The following is a 17,883-nucleotide window of genomic DNA, read 5'->3' as shown; positions in this document are numbered from 1 at the left end:
CTCAATGTTAGTGTAGAAAACATTAAGAACATCTACCTAAGTGTATGTGGCCCTAAGACCTGTGCAAAGTTGGTAGAATTGTGTTCAAAATGTTTGCAGATGTAATGGCTGCCAAAGGTGCTTCCACCAAGCATTAACTACAGTATGGGGCGGTACGACATATGCAATCAAGAGGCCGAGGGTCAAAAATAGTGCACCATCTAAGGGAACGGAATGCCGTCCTGAACTTATTTCCCTTCTCTAGCTGAAAAGGGAATTAAAGGGCACATTTATTTACTCTCACTGTGTGCATGTGTGTGCTGGTGATAAAGAGTGGGACAGAGAAGGAGCGCTGTCAAAATGTGTAAGAAATTCAATCAAACAGCCTACATCAAATGAGATCAGTCTGTAGGGGTATAATAGGTTACAGCAATAACAACGGACTTTCTGTTCCATTCCACACAACAACAACAAAAAGAGGGGGGGAAAAATAAAATAAATAAGCACATGACCGCGTTATGACATCACAAGGCAGTCTCATAAATAAAGCTGGTAATTGAATGGATATCTAATTACGCTGTAAAGACACTTCTGGCTCTGTGAGCTCTAAATGCATCGTTTTTTTTAGGTTGTTTTTACCCTCATTATATAATTAATCAGTGATAATGACCAACACATATATTAACTAACAACCAGCCCCATCCGATCCAGATTAGTTCATTTTAATACCATTATTTTATCCTAAAGTAAACACCCCAACCCTTTTTGATAAAGACTAGAGAGAGAGTCAATTGGAGAGCTCATAATGAGAGCTTGGGATTCAGTAGAGCTGAGCAGAGCTGGGGAATGTGTTAACTTGTTCTAAATAAACCTATCATTAGCATTTTCTCTTTAAAAGGAATCATTTCAACTTTGATATTCTTAATTGTGCTTAAAGGGCTTGTTCTCTGCTCGCTCGCTCCCCCTCAAACACTTGAAACTCTCTTAGACTCATGTGGAGAACGTCTTGGGAGCACTCTTTAAAGGTTACTTTTAATTCTCAACGTCTATTATAGGAATGGTGTAACATTTAAAAAAAAAAAAAAAAATAAATATAAAAAACTTTTTAATGAAACATTTAACATACACAACGCAGTAAGGAGGACACCCAAAGTGAATATTATTTCAGGGCAGGTAATGTTTAAAATCAACCTATCTCTTAATTTGGCTACAGTGTAGTCACTGTCTGGGAGCTTAGGCAAAGACATGTAGCTGTGACACAGAACAGACAGTCAAAACACAGAGATATAAAAGTGATCAATCATACTTAACATTGACTTTCAAATGGACTCAGACAGTCAGACCAGTTCTAGAACAAGAGAAACTGTAGGATTTCACTGAGGACAAGAAACAAGACCATTCTTCTTGTCCCTTCTTCCCTTTAATCCAGCGAGAAGGTGCGGGGTAACAGGAACGATGGTAGAGGGGAGTGGAGGAAGGGGGCCCAAATTTGCTGCTAGCGAGCTAAGACTGCTCTGAGCAGATAGAGGCCTGTAATTTGCATGTGGCAGCTGCTAGCCAACAGAGGGTACTGTTGCATAAAAAGTCTGTCTGGGAGACATTACATGGCTATAGAGGAATTAGCACTATCACATTCATATCGCCCAGCACTGTTACCAGTTCAATAGAAAATCGAAGACGGGCTAATATTTAAGTACTCCCTCTAGCTATATCTATGGAACTATGGATTTTAAAGTATTTATACTGTCTCTCTCTCTCCCCCTCTTTCCCTTTGTCTGCTAACATTGAATTGTTTCATATGATATTCTGGAGGGTAGTGTCAAGTCCTCTGAGTGAGAGTGAAAAATACTTAAAGTATTGGGTGAAAACAAGTGTTTCTAAAACCCTATGACTCTAGAGCTCTGTTGCATTTCTTCTCACTGTTCTGTAAAATGAGTCTCTCCCATTCCACGTCTCGCCATACTCTCAACTTGCATCTGGACAAATAAACATGGATATTAGCGAGCCAGTTCCTGAACAGTTGTTCTTTAGGAACGAAGAGTTCTAAAGAATCCTAAGGACATCTCTATGTCCCGTAAATGATCCTCTAATCGCCAGCTAGAATCATTAGCCCAGAGAAACGGCTTATTTAGCATTAGCATAAAATCCAAACACTGCATATACTATATATGCAAATGAAATTAGGGGGGGAAAACAGGACATTTACATCCAGGAAGTGTTGACATCCCCATAACTTATAACACTGATTGTCCTCAGCTCAGAAAGGAATTGGCCCTGGAACTTTCAATGGGGAGGAAATGATGCAATAGAGAGGTGACTGACTGCACCTGCCCAGCTTGGATCTGAGTAATGAACCAATCAGAGAGCAGAAGGACAAAGCGCACATTCTGAGAGTCCCGCTAAGCCATGCATGGTAGCCAAGTCCCAAATGGACAGTTCACTTCTTCTTCTTAATCTGGATGATGCTGTTGAAATGGTCTGATGAGAACATTTCACTTTGCCCAACTGTGATTACAGTTTGATGCCCAAATATGGAAGTTTTGTCAGTTGGTGACCTTTCACATTTTAATGAGACAACAGGAGTGTTTCTATCATTCCATTACAATCCACAAATGTAGGCCCTTTCAACTGACCACTGCCTCCACTACAGTGATTCACCAAGAAATCCGTACTAATCCAACACTCATATGTTACTTCCCATAACACCTAAAACCATTGGCATATAATGAAAGTCTTAAACATGACAATGATTTACATTTCAGCGTAATGCCTTCAGCTAAGTAATACAAGGACAAAGCCGTTGGATGCGTCCTTACAAATAGGTGGTGGGTGTTCTGTTATACATATGATAAAGACATCATTTGGAAGAACCTGCAATCCCTGCTTTTTTATTGTAAATGAGCATGAAAATGTCTATTTATGTCCTCCCACTGGTGCTGGTGTGTGGAGGGAAGGAGGAAAGCGCTTGGCTCTGAGTTTGTCAAGCTGCTACTGAAGACAGCTGAAGCTCGAAGCCCCAGCCAAGACTAGCCGCGAAGAAAGGGACTGGTGTCGACAAAGAAAGAGAGAGAGAGAGAGAGAGAAGACGAAGAAGAAGAAGAAGGGAAGAGCACTCAAGGCGATGTGGAGGACTAAACAAAGTAACAAAGTCCATTCATTGAGGCGGGGAGGTGGTGTTACACATCGCTCTGCAGTAGCGGCAGTCTGTCTCAATGAGCAACGGGCCACTAAGGCTTATAGAGGCGTATTTCATGGTTCCTCACCAGATGAGAAGATCCGTGGGGCTTGACAACACCTGGCACGGGAACAAACCCTTCTCTCCCCCTAATCTAGATGTGAGAGGGAGGCTCAGCTAGTGGGCCGCGTCGTGAACGCACCGGGGATAAAAACCCTGGGATAGCAGGCCTTTTGGATTCCCCTGCGATCATCAGAGAGCTGGAGAGATGGAGAAGAGATGAATACCTGACCCGGCCCCACTTGGAGATAAATATGCAGAAAACATCTTGAGACGGAGCGGCGGGAAGCTGTGATGCATGGATTAAAACACAGCCAGAGGAAGAGAAAATGGAAGTTGAGGAAAGGGGTTTGCAGGGGGGTTTGCCCACAAATCCAGCTGGTGAGATGTGGAGATGGGTGTTAAGTAGCTGGAAGAGTAGGTATAATCTTGAGGCGTGAGCCAATCAACGTGATAGAAATGTGGAGAGCAAAGGATGACCGGCATGTTTTCTTTTGACTGTTGACCTTTCATGCATGTCTAGAGAAACAAACAAAAAATCCCACTTGTCTTTCTGATGCCTAGTGATTCCCTCCACTAGGAAACATCTTTGAAATGTTTTTTTTTTTGTGTTTTGTTTTTGTACAAAGAGAATCCCTTGCATCACATATAGCCCATTAGTATAGGTCACGTTTGAAAAAGCCTAGATAGATAGCACTTCTGGGTTGAAAGTTGAGTGAGAGTGTTGGGAGAAATATTACCACTCAAGCATCATAGTCTAGATCAAAACCAGATGCACCACAGCACAGACATAGTATCTCAAATGGCACCCTATTCCCCACATAGTGCCCTTCTTTTGACCAGAACAGACCCACTCTACATTGTGTTGAAATGAATAAGTTGATTATTTTGTAAACCCCCTCCCCACCTCTTTAATTCAATTAATTCCTAATGTCTTCTTTAGAACCCCCCCCCTCCCCACCCCAAACACACCATTATCCATATCCTCTCTCACTGTGTCACCGTGACCACTGCCTGGCTTTCCTCCTGCCAGCCTCACTGCCAGCCAGTCTGTCTGTCTGCTTGTCTGTCTTTCTCTCTCCCCTCCCTGCCTGTCTCTATCATCAATCAGCTCCCACTAAGACATGCAGGAGATTACCAGCACAGACCCAAGTAGGGAGAATCTCAGCTCAAACTCACTATTTTACTAAGTGCCACGCTATCCCGTGTCTCCAAGTCTCACATTCACTGGAGGCGTGACACACAGGCAGGTAGTCAGTAGTGGTGCAGAGCAGAGAATGGCGACTGGATCATCTGCGTTGATGCTGCTGCCACTGTATGATCTGGGTCTGTTTCCCATTCTGGGCCTCATTGTGTGTTTCTCATTTTCAGCTCGACATTCATTTCACTTGGAAGTGTATTTCTCTAATTTATGGCTGTCATGATGTTGATAAGCCCCTGATGATGGATTTGAACTCCAGTGTGCAGAATTAGGACAAAGGAGGTGATTTAATTTGAAATGCTTGCCTGGTAGAGTACCATACTCACAATAACTATCTTGAAATAGATTTTGACTAGGACCGCAGGAATGAGTCAGTTGTGTCAATAGTTTGCACTCCGGTTCATTTTTCAAAAACGTATACTTAATTCTTCCAATCATTGGACACTAACATTAGGCTGAACGGGTGAGTCCGAATCATGTGTAAATCTTGTAAATAGCGAATAAGACACATAGAGGATAGGTTATAGCCAGGTTGTCTATAACCCTGTAATAAGGTTCACAGATGGCCTAAGCACAATATATATTTCATCGACCTCTGATGAATTGCGTTTGAAGCTTGGAATTTGCTTTGCGTCTTTTACTCGGTCATGATACATTTATCACAGAATATCTAACGCTTAACAAATCTACATGTATATCGAGGAATGTCTGCGGAGAACTAATATTCAGAGATAAATAAGACGCACTACGGTAGGCTACACTTTTTTTGTTTGAAACATCAAACAAACATTGCAGACAATTATGAATAATCAACATCAAATGACATCCAGTGTTTATGTTGATCATTTGCAGTGAGTTAAGATGTTCTAGTATTTTATGATAAAATCTCTGAACAAAATGCATCGCTGTTAAAATGTTTCTCATTACACCGACACATTTCCACGCATAGGGAAGGCTTTCAGAAAACGGGTGTAATGTTGTCTATAGCCTATGGAAAATGTAAGAAGGCATACTTTATATGAACGTCTATTCGACTGACAAGTGTCTCCACCTCCTTATCAGCTCCAACTGTAATAGACTAGGACGCCAAAAGCGCAGACAGAAATACGCGCAAATATAATAAAGATCTTGTTGACCACATCATAACGTCATCCACGTATAAAATAAGTGACCTTATATATAAACAAATCACCACTTTCATTATATTTCTAATAAATTATATTTGACGGCTGACAATGAATGCATTTGATATGAATGGTCTTGCAATATGCCCAGTAGGTCTGAGCAACAAAAAAAAAAATCAACAATCTATTTAGGTCATAAGGTCAATGAGAGATAAAAAAAATATTTGAACACTTTTCTGAATAACATGAATAAAGAATAAAGTGACTCTTTTTTTTGCTGAAACTGAGCGAGTTTCCCTTCAGCGTGTGTCTGTGAGGCAGTGAGAACGAGCGGCTTCGTCCACTGCTGCTCTCTCTGAGAGACGGCGGCAGTGCGCTGTCCACTGTTTGCTGCTGGTGATCCGATAGTTGTGAAAAGCCACCACTAGTCGCCCCCAGTGCTCTTGCAGTCTCCAATTTTTCTTTCTCACTGTAGACTTAACGTCACGTCCGCACTTGAACTTGAATTTTATCCCATTGTACGGAGCCAGCTCTAGCCACAGAGAGACAGAGAGCTCGGGGGAAGCAGGACTCACTCCGCCATCTTCACACTCACACAGAGAAAGGGGAGAGAAAAGCGTGCAGGTCTTGATTTATTGAGAAAGGAGGTGGCAGCCTGTATGCCCGGTCTCCACAGAGCGGTACAAGGGGACAGAGCACTTGGAGTTGAGGAGACTGAAAAGTACCTGGCATTGCATGCTCAAGGCTGCACCAAGAGAAGTGCCCATCACTTGGCCATACCCAAGTGCCCAAGAAGAAAAATTGGATTCATAGTTTTCTAAAATTTTATCATCAATTATTGTAATTGTGTGTGTTTACGAATTTTTTATTTGAGTTTTTCGTATTTTTCTAAAAGAAGAAACGAAGTAAGGCTGAGCCATTGACTGGACACAGTCTGGGTACCCGAGCTGTCAGCGCGCGCTGACCATCGCCTTCTGATTCTTATTTTTCTCTCACGAGGTGGAGGGACACTTGCCGGTGTTTGATCTCAACTGTCACTCACAACAACCGTCAATCATCCAAGGATATTTCCCCCACGTCTGATCTCTTTCTTTATTCTACTTGGACAGATCTCACTTCTCTCACACACCTTTTGCCAATGGTGTGAGTAGCCTAAAGAGAGAAGGTGAAATAGAATTGAAGGTAGGCTACAGCCAGGCTACCCACGGTCTCGTCACACACACACAGGGGCAGAGTGGACCGACGAGACAAAACGCAAAAGACATTTTCGCATCTCCAAACGAGGGGACCACTAGCCTACAGCACGACGCCCGACCAACCACTCTCCCCGGCCGGCGGTCCGAGCGCAGGAGCCTCGGTCTTGTGGAGGTCCCGTGAAAAGTTGAGTGCCGAGCAGGAGGAGGCAATAGGAGGGAAGCGAGCCCATCCTTCAGAGTGCTGGTCTCCGGGCAATGCCAGTGTAAATGCCAGGGCAATGTCCCGTCGCAAGCAGGGGAACCCACAGCACGTGTCACAGAGAGAATTAATAGCACGTAAGTACCTGCTTTTCCATTTCCCTCAGAATCACACAGCTCATTGGGGACAGCTTTCTTTACTTTTTTTATTTATTTTTACATTCAGTGGAAGTTCATGTGTCATTTTGTGACGCCTATCTTTACTCACACATGTGGCTAATTTGATCAATTTAAGTGAGGGTTGTGAACTCTTCAGTGCGTTACACCAGGGCTGGGAAAAACATAGTTTTGAACTACAGAATGTAACAAGTTTTCACTAGTTGATAAATAATGGCATTTGACACTATAAAGGTACAACAAGGGCATTGCCTTTAAATCCATTTTTACTTAACAAGTAAATATATTATATTGCAGGTACTCTTTGTTTTACGGTTTACATTTAAATTCAACAGACTTTATGCATGTGCCACAAGTCGAGACTACGTTTGTGAAAGCTGCATAAATATAGAAAATAACATCTTTCCCTTAATTAGGTCTAAATATCTGTTAAGTATACAGTAAATTCTTATACTGTTATATCACCATCAACTTCTTCTCTCCCAAAAAGAGAATTGAACTTTGCATGACGTGTATGGGCTGTTGTTGGTGCAGGTTAAAAGGCGGTCAGGTATCTTGGCTGCACAAAGTCCTTCAGGCCAAGTACAGAATCAAGTACAATACCTGGCGTCAGGGAATGGGCCTCTGACATGTCGGAGGCAATTGATTTCTTACTCTATATAGATGATGAATATCATATAGATGATGAACTTGGCGTTACAGTCCATAGACTGAACAATTGACTGCGTAGAACGTATCATGTGTTTGTTTGTAGACTACACGATTCTGTTTCGTCACACTTTCACGATCCTGTAGTCCACCTATATACGCGTGTGCTCTTACTTGAATACAAGCATTCCCAACCAATGTAATGATAATAATGACAACCTAATAGTGATGTATTGACACATCGTTTGGAGATAAATGACAAAGTTGATGGAAAATCGAGGAAACGTGTGTGTCCCAAACAGAAAATCTCAAAGGCTTTTCAAATGTAGTCTAATAAAAAAAACTGATTTTTTACCAAACCACCAAACTTTTATCAAACATCCAAAGCCGGTATTCCTGTTGTTTTTTGGGAGCATTGAACCGAATATATGTTGAATTTCTTAAGACAATTTAAACATATAAATATTGTCCAGTCCCCCCCCCCTCCCTGTATCGAGCACTAGTCAGATATCCTCGCGCCATCTGTAAACCAAAGCTGACATTGCCCTTAGTCTCTGCTTTGACGCCCCCCTCCCCGCACCCCCGAATTGCATTATTTCAAAAGAATTTGACAGCTGAATTAATTTAATGACACCTTGGCATGGTGTATATAGCCTATGTTCATATTTCAATTATACAGATTTCTCAGGATATCGTGAGGTAATTGAAAGTGAGTAGGCCTACTTTGTGTCTTGGCAAGCTATATGGATTTACCAGATTTATGTTCATCATAAGGTTTTGTTTTGTGGGCTCGGTCCACTTTTCATCCTCTCTCTTTTTTTGTCGTGTGATTTGTTGACCTCTCCCCGGTTTCCTTGTTATCCAGCTACTCTATATTCAGTCTTTAAGATATTCAAAATTCATTCAGCATGTGTTTCCCAAGACATCTCTAATTTCAAATAGTGTGTGTGCGCGTTTTTGCAGGCGATTAAATGTCTATTACCAATTCATTTATTGTAAAGGTTCTAGGTTTTGACTTATACAGCAGGTAGATATGGACTACTATACGCGGCATGTACAAGTGGATATTGATAGGCATAAACGGCGCAGGAGCGTCAGCGTCTTCGAAGCGCTGCATGCACAGAGTGGTGGCAAGTTAGATTATAGTCAAGAAAATATTGATCAGAAAACGCTGACATTTTATGAAAAAAGTATTACCCTATCTCTATTTAATATCGCGCATCAACGTGTATGAAACACCTATTCATTCATTAATTATTATTTTAAAAAATGTACAATATGATAGTAGTAGCATTGTGTTACATAAACATTTATTAAACGTCTAGCTACCCTACAAAATACCAACCAGACATATGAAGAAACAAAGATAACCTGGTCAAATTTTAAAGGGTACTTTTAGGCATATGAGAGTCCAAGTTCAAAGCAATTAAATCCCTCTGTCATTTCTTCTTCAATGGCGTTCTGAAGTAGTCTCCGAGTCTAATCCATCCCGCTAACTGAGAACAGAGGCCCTTCATGGTGATGTCATCTGAGTCCAATGTGTTTTGTGTTGTTCGGGGTTAGGACTGTGTACTCTGCACATTCTCTCCCACACACCACTTACTTTTATGGCAAAATCGTTTTTTTTGTGTGTGGGTGTGCCTGTATGTCTCTCTGTGTGTGTATCTACTGTTTACTAGTCTGGCTCCTGAGTCAGTCCTCTGGACTCCGGTTTGTCTATGATGGCTACTGCTCCAGTCTTCCATCATTTAACACAGATTTCTCCTCTAGCTAGTTATCCCATCCTGTCTTCATCCGCTCCTGTTGTCATTGGCTTGCAAATTGATTCAAATAACTGCAATGATTTGTTTCGCTTGCAGAGGGGCAAGCACGGCCATCCTACTCCCACTGAACTCTGCAGGACACTGGACAGTACAGCGTTTACAATTGGCCTGTGAGATACACACCTCATGTGTCATATATATATGAATGTACCTTGTTGATCTGGAACCTATAGATTTGAGAAGTTATCAGAGTTAGAGCTGATTGCGTGTCTTTGTGTGTGTGTGTGTGTGTGTGTGTGAGAGAGAGGTAGCTATGGTTACAGCAGAGGTAGAACAGGCCTGTTTTAGTGTTGTATGAGTATCCAAAACAAATCTCCAATGTAGACTATAACTGTGGTAATTGAATAAATATGGCGACCACACTAATGTTGGAAGGAAACTGGTGACTGACTGACAATCGGAGTGTCAATCTACTTCTGAGACAACCCTTAGATTGGTGTGAGGGTGCACACACACACATTGCCTTATAGTGTATCCTGCCTCCCCTGTCTTAGTCACACACACACACACACACACACACACACACACACACACACACACACACACACACACACACACACACACACACACACACACACACACACACACACATTGCCTTATAGTGTATCCTGCCTCTCCCTGTCTTAGTACACACACACACACACACACACACACACACACACACACACCCTAACGACACTGCACTTCTCTGCATGCCCCTGTTTGTCTCTGTGTGGCTGTGTATGCAGAACACATTTTCATATAAACACTTTGGTAGAAACGTCAGGCTTTCAGTGAGTTTTGAATGGTGCAGTAGAATAGTACAGTACACCCCGTGACTAGGATGATTAGGGGAAGTCAGAATCTCTAGCAGGTCAAACCTGTCTGATAAGTGTTCAGTTCTAAGTCATGGTTGTTCAGTCAAGGGAGGAGCTGGCTGCAACCTGTGGCATGGCACTTGTGCATTTAATAACGTCTCTGGCAATGTTTTTGGATGTATGGTTGAATGCACACACACACACACACACACACACACACACACACACACACACACACACACACACACACACACACACACACACACACACACACACACACACACACACACTACATGCATGCATATGCAAATTCACACACGTGAATGCCGAATCTCACATGCACGTACGGCATCAGCAAACTGGGCATAATTCTTTCACGCACTATTAGATAATATATCCGTTTGTAGCAACCAATATGTCACATTCTTTTCATTTGGCTGTTGAGAACTTGTCGATAAAAAAAATGAAAATGTGATTTATCTATTCAGCTAAGTGAACTCTTCATTCTGTTGCAAGTCACTAAAATGTCTTCGCCGCAGATGCTTTACTTAAAATCTTATATTATTGTGATATACGATGATGAAACCATGTGTTATGTCTTCTTCTATCTCCCCTCCTTTTTTTATTTTATTGTTTTTACTTAAAGGGGAGGTCTTAAGAAGGCATTAAACAAGTGTGTGTGTGTGTGTGTATGTGTGTGTGTGTGTGTGTACGTGTATGTGTATGTGTGCTTGCGTCTGCCTACTAATTAACACGTCGTCTATGGCATTCAGTCGTAGTTAAGTGAAGGTCTTCCTCTTGGATTAGCCCCGCGAGTGCCTTTGAGACAGCCGGCTTCGACAATGGTTCAATTGCACTAGTTCATTCAGATTTGTTCTTCTTAGCGAAGGAAGGCAAGGAGAACTGAAAACTTTGCAGTGTTGCACTTCAACGCTTTTACTGACTCGCCAGCAGCCCGGCGGTTGTGTATGCTGTATTATAACACAACACACCACGTTCTCTGTGAGCTTTAACGACCGACCGGAGGTTGTGTATGCTGTATTATAACACAACACACTACGTTCTCTGTGAGCTTTAACGACCGACCAATATGTGTGAAACATTGATTTCCAGGTGCCGCATGGATATCTGTTTGAATATGTTCGTTTTGGAAAAATGTGGATTTAAAGCATGGTTTCAAACATGGAAATTAGAACACTATCTTTGGTAAACTGCGCCTCAGCCGCGGTATCTTATATTAAACTGATATAGGTGACTGCAAATTATGTGTTTAGTCTGTATAGCTACACAGTCCAATATATATTATTTGTGCCTTGTAATTATCAGATTTTTTGAAGATATTTACATTTAAATATTTTGTCGTTTTTTAGATTAGTAAAAACAATTGAATCCTTTAACATTTAAGCTATATCTTTCCATTGGATATACGGCAACCGAAAAAAACAACACACACACAAGCACACACTCACACACACACGTAGTGTGTCGGCCCAGTGTGCGAGACATTGTGTAAATTACAGCCGAGACCACTTGAGATGCATGTTTCCCATTGCGTTGGGAGCGAGTGAGAACCAGAGGGGAACCCCACTGTGCTGGTCTTTGTTCTGTAGAGAACCCATAGACTGACAGACAGACAGACAGACAGAGGTGTGTTAGAGGTTTTGCCGCCCAGTCTCTGTGTATCGGTGAACATTTTTAACCTGCATTGAGCTCAATAGGTCTGTTGGGAATAAAAAATACATTCTCCCCTAAAATAATAACTGGACACACTTTTTTATTAATGCCATGGGCCATTTTGTTCAACCGTTTCAAAACCGGATGATGATAATCCGTGTGATTGGGACACAGTGTTTTTGGAAATAATTATAGTGTGACCCTAATGTACGAATTCCGACAAAGGCTTGAATACTATTATTTTATGTGTATCAATTCATAATATTCACAGAACTTAGAAGCAGTAAGAGCAAGGCAGGAATCCCTAGTTGTTGTTTAGGGAAGGTGTTGCTATTTACCTCTAAAGCCTGAAGTCACCGGCGTTGTTGTTCTGTGTGTGTGTGTGTGTGTGCCTGTAAGAGAGAAACACAAAAAGCATCTATGTGTATCAATTCATAATATTCACAGAACTTAGAAGCGGAAAGAGCAAGGCAGGAATCCCTAGTTGTTGTTTTGTGAATAATTGAGTATTCAGTAAAAGACAACAGCTTCAGAAAGCAGCATACCTATACATATTCTCCCGATTAGATGGTCATTGGTTCACGTGTCCAAAAGCTTTCTATGTCCTCAATAGGCTACTAATACTGTACCATCTATGTCCTCAATAGGCTACTAATACGGTACCATCTATGTGCTCAATAGGCTACTAATACTGTACCATCTATGTGCTCAATAGGCTACTAATACTGTACCATCTATGTGCTCAATAGGCTACTAATACTGTACCATCTATGTGCTCAATAGGCTACTAATACTGTACCATCTATGTCCTCAATAGGCTACTAATACGGTACCATCTATGTCCTCAATAGGCTACTAATACTGTACCATCTATGTCCTCAATAGGCTACTAATACTGTACCATCTATGTCCTCAATAGGCTACTAATACTGTACCATCTATGTCCTCAATAGGCTACTAATACTGTACCATCTATGTGCTCAATAGGCTACTAATACTGTACCATCTATGTCCTCAATAGGCTACTAATACGGTACCATCTATGTGCTCAATAGGCTACTAATACTGTACCATCTATGTCCTCAATAGGCTACTAATACTGTACCATCTATGTCCTCAATAGGCTACTAATACGGTACCATCTATGTGCTCAATAGGCTACTAATACTGTACCATCTATGTGCTCAATAGGCTACTAATACTGTACCATCTATGTGCTCAATAGGCTACTAATACTGTACCATCTATGTGCTCAATAGGCTACTAATACTGTACCATCTATGTGCTCAATAGGCTACTAATACTGTACCATCTATGTCCTCAATAGGCTACTAATACTGTACCATCTATGTGCTCAATAGGCTACTAATACTGTACCATCTATGTGCTCAATAGGCTACTAATACTGTACCATCTATGTCCTCAATAGGCTACTAATACTGTACCATCTATGTCCTCAATAGGCTACTAATACTGTACCATCTATGTCCTCAATAGGCTACTAATACTGTACCATCTATGTGCTCAATAGGCTACTAATACTGTACCATCTATGTCCTCAATAGGCTACTAATACTGTACCATCTATGTCCTCAATAGGCTACTAATACTGTACCATCTATGTGCTCAATAGGCTACTAATACTGTACCATCTATGTGCTCAATAGGCTACTAATACTGTACCATCTATGTCCTCAATAGGCTACTAATACTGTACCATCTATGTCCTCAATAGGCTACTAATACTGTACCATCTATGTCCTCAATAGGCTACTAATACTGTACCATCTATGTCCTCAATAGGCTACTAATACTGTACCATCTATGTGCTCAATAGGCTACTAATACTGTACCATCTATGTGCTCAATAGGCTACTAATACTGTACCATCTATGTCCTCAATAGGCTACTAATACTGTACCATCTATGTCCTCAATAGGCTACTAATACTGTACCATCTATGTCCTCAATAGGCTACTAATACTGTACCATCTATGTGCTCAATAGGCTACTAATACTGTACCATCTATGTGCTCAATAGGCTACTAATACTGTACCATCTATGTGCTCAATAGGCTACTAATACTGTACCATCTGTGTGCTCAATAGGCTACTAATACTGTACCATCTATGTGCTCAATAGGCTACTAATACTGTACCATCTATGTGCTCAATAGGCTACTAATACTGTACCATCTATGTGCTCAATAGGCTACTAATACTGTACCATCTATGTGCTCAATAGGCTACTAATACTGTACCATCTATGTGCTCAATAGGCTACTAATACTGTACCATCTATGTCCTCAATAGGCTACTAATACTGTACCATCTATGTCCTCAATAGGCTACTAATACTGTAGCATCTATGTCCCCACTTTTAATACCATCTGAAGAGCACCAACTCTCGCTCTCTCTTGCTCTCTCTCACTCTCTCTTTCTCCATCCTCACTATCTATCTCTTTCCATAACATGCATGCCAGAGGCCTGGTTTGCTTACTTTAGGGATGGTGAACTGTCTGTCTGTCCTCGCTGGATCTCTTAACACTGTCTGTCTTCATGTTGTTAGCTGTTTCAATACCTCCTTTCTCTATGAGGTATAAAGTCTTGCTCTTTGCCTCCCTCTCTCCGACTCTGTCTCTCTCCCTCTCTCCGACTCTGTCTCTCCCTCTCTCCGACTCTGTCTCTAGACGTGCTTCCTTCCACCTGCTAGGGGGAGCTCTTAGGCTGTGTGTGCGGGTGGTATGCAAGCTCTTGTAGTATGAGCTGAGAGAGTAGAAAGCCATATTTCCTAAATGTGTGTGTTGTCGTGGGGGATGGGGCTAGGTAGTAGGAGTTAGAGTGAGCTTTTTGACGACTCTCAGTGTGGATGTTTTTAGATGATGTTGGTGTTCAAACACCCCGTTTAGAGTCCGACTGTCAACACCTCTGTCTCTGGCAGCCGGCCCTACAGCATCCGCAAACCTCCACTACTTCCTTCTCTCTCTTCCAAACATGGACTAATAATCAACATTTTATAAGATCATTCAAAAAGAATGTGATACATCTTTAACCCCATGTCCGTTCCATTTAAGCTGCAGATTAAAGAGATCATTTACATGAATACACAATTTGATTATAAAAGTAGAACTTAGATTATTTTACTGAGCTATATTTATTTTTTTAAGAACATGAAATGTAAGTTTTGTTTGCAGTTGATGCCACCATGTTTCCAATTCCAGAACGATTTGGTGTAAACCTAGATGCATGTAGTATGTACCGTAATGTAGATGGATGGTAAGATCATTCTGGTAGCTAGCTAGGTATATGCTGTATGTATCTAGCAGAAAGCGTGTAATTATTCAGTAAATAAACCTCTCCTCTCTCAGACAAGGCGTTCTCGCCAGAGCAATTTAACAAAATGTCTGCCTGGTCCCTTTGATTAATACGCTCGCATATTCTCTCCTTGTTTCTCCTCTCTTCCTTCCTTCCTCCTCCTGCGTGTCCTGTGCCTTTGTCTCTCTCTCTCTCTCTCTCCGTGTTTTTGATGTTGGGTGAGGAGGCTATGCTTGTCTGTGTGAAGGTATGTGAGGGTAGAGGACAGAGGTTGCACTCCAAATGTAACCATATTCCCTATACAGTGCACTACTTTTGACCAGAGCACTGCACATTGCACTAAATAGGGAGCAGGGTGCCATTTGGGACCGAACCTAGAGGGCTGTAGCACTGGGTTCAGGCTGTAGTGTAGTGTTCCGGGTTAGGTCTCAGCCGTGTCCGTGACTCCATGCAGAGTTTTCATAGGCTGATTTACGACACTCCCTGGGTCTCTATAGTGCTCTGACAGTGTGTGACGCTCTGCTCCGTCCACAGCTGGGCTGGATCCACTGGGCAACATACCTAGAAGTGTGTAAAGTTCCTGTCTCTTAGCTCTCTCACTGTGTGTCTGTGTGCCTTTCTGTGAGTTTCTGTACATGGCAGTGACTGCAGATACATGTGTGTGTGTGTAGTTTTCCTTCTCCAGCCTATGCCACAACGGCATGGATTTCAAGGTGTCAGTCCTGGGGTATACCGTATCCAAAATATCGTCATTATCTTTATGCCTACAAGTGGATACATGTTATAGAGTATGGGCCTCCTGCCTTCCTTCCTACCTTTCCCTCTCTCTCTGTCTCTGTCTCTGTCTCTGTCTCTCTCTGTCTCTCTGTCTCTGTCTCTGTCTCTCTCGCTCTCTCTCTCTCTCTCTCTCTCTCTCTCTCTCTGTCTCTCTGTCTCTCTCTGTCTCTCTGTCTCTGTATCTCTCTCTCTCTCTTTCTCTCTCTCTTTCTTAATTAACCCAGGCTTGGCTGGGTAGGAGCAGAGGAAAGGCTTACTACTACGGCAGCTCAAACTCTCTCTCATACACACATACAAACCTTGGAATCAATGTATGTGTGCACGTGTGTGTGTTCAAAGTCCACAGCTAGAATATTTCCAATTCAAAACGTAATCTCCATTCACACACTCCTTACCGTGTGTGTGTTCTTGACTGCAGCTGCGTCTGGACCAGCCAGGTCACCCGTGATGCAAGTCACTATACGAAGTCCATCCACGTTTGAGGATGTCGGGGAGAGGATGTGGAAACTGTCCACTAGGGGCAAAAGTGAGCTCTTATCTTCAAGTAGGTTTCGGTTTTGCTAGGGTGTTGTTGACGGGGTTGGCGGATGGGTGTAAAGCATATGCCTCTGTTCAAATCCGGCGATAGAAACCTTAACCCTTACCTTAAGTGTTCAGAGTTAATGCTTCATCTTAACCTGGAACACTTTGAAATTCTTCTGACGTGAGACTGTAGAGCTAGTTGGTCTGGACACGTACCTGTTAAAGCTAACCTTAAGCCATGCGATGTTGGTTTTATGCTTTGTGTGTTACTGCATTTAGCATTTAAATATCAGGCCAAGTAGCATACCTGCTAGACTCAGTCCAGCTAGACTCATACCAGAAGCACTTAGTGTCACGCTCATAGGTGACAAAAGCTTCAGTTAAAGTGTGTTAGAGAGAGAGAGAGAGAGAGAGAGAGAGAGAGAGAGAGAGAGAGAGAGAGAGAGAGAGAGAGAGAGAGAGAGAGAGAGAGAGAGAGAGAGAGAGAGAGAGAGAGAGAGAGAGAGAGAGAGAGAGAGAGAGAGAGAGAGAGAGAGAGAGAGAGAGAGAGAGAGAGAGAGAGAGAGAGAGAGAGAATCTTTACTCTGAGATGTTTAATATATACCCTCTGGTTTGAAACCCTCTCAGATATGTACTGTGTGATTATGGTTGGTTAGAGAGAGTGGCTTTCTGGTTGTTAACGCTGTCAGGCAGTGTGTGAACCCAGGCCTGGGTGTCCAGCGAAACGGCGTGTGAACCCAGGCCTGGGTGTCTGGTTGTGGACCTTGCCTAAGCCCTATAGGCCTGTTTGTTTGTGTTAAGTATGTGTATATTTACAGGAGAAGTGTGAATTTTTGTCTAAGTTTTTGTATGTGTATCTAAGCCTAGCTTGTGTCTGTGTCTGACAGGGCTCTTCCTCAGTTCTATTGAGGTTGGCTGAAAGTTGGTTAGGGTGACAGTACATTGGGGAGGGGGAGGTATGTGAGTTAAGCACTGTTTTCTTTGTGCATATACCAGACCGGTGTGCGTTCGGCATGTCTGCATTTGTGCGTGAATGTGTTTGTGCTTTACGTCTCTGTGAGAGTGTGTGTTGGCGTGTGTGTTGGCATGTTGTGTGTGTGTGTGTGTGTGTGTGTGTGGTGGCACTGACTGCAGTCTCAGCCGCAAACACGCAGCCTTGGTGAGAGCCGCCTGCCACGGCGTGGCGTAGCGCGGCATGGAGGAAAATGGTGAACAAA

The 17,883-nt window shown here is 42.3% G+C and overlaps 1 protein-coding gene across 3 annotated transcripts in view; it reads left to right on the top strand.

Annotated features, from left to right (window-relative positions):
• Window positions 1-5,922: 5,922 nt before the first annotated feature.
• The window catches only part of bcl11ba (BAF chromatin remodeling complex subunit BCL11B a), a 62,473-nt gene continuing 50,512 nt past the window's right edge, over window positions 5,923-17,883 (top strand). For 2 of the 3 annotated variants that reach the window (XR_002950761.2, XM_024400999.2), the window contains exon 1: window positions 5,923-7,071. Coding sequence is in view for 2 of the 3 variants with exons in the window: in XM_024400999.2 (XP_024256767.1) it covers window positions 7,014-7,071 (58 nt within the window). In the remaining variant the exon portion in view is untranslated. The remainder of the gene's footprint in view (window positions 7,072-17,883) is intronic. The other variant, XM_024401000.2, reaches the window with a different exon arrangement.

This window comes from Oncorhynchus tshawytscha, linkage group LG11 (genome assembly GCF_018296145.1).
Source record: "Oncorhynchus tshawytscha isolate Ot180627B linkage group LG11, Otsh_v2.0, whole genome shotgun sequence".
NCBI lineage: Eukaryota > Metazoa > Chordata > Actinopteri > Salmoniformes > Salmonidae > Oncorhynchus > Oncorhynchus tshawytscha.
Note: the sequence above shows the minus strand (reverse complement) of the source record. Positions and strands in the feature narration are given on the sequence as shown.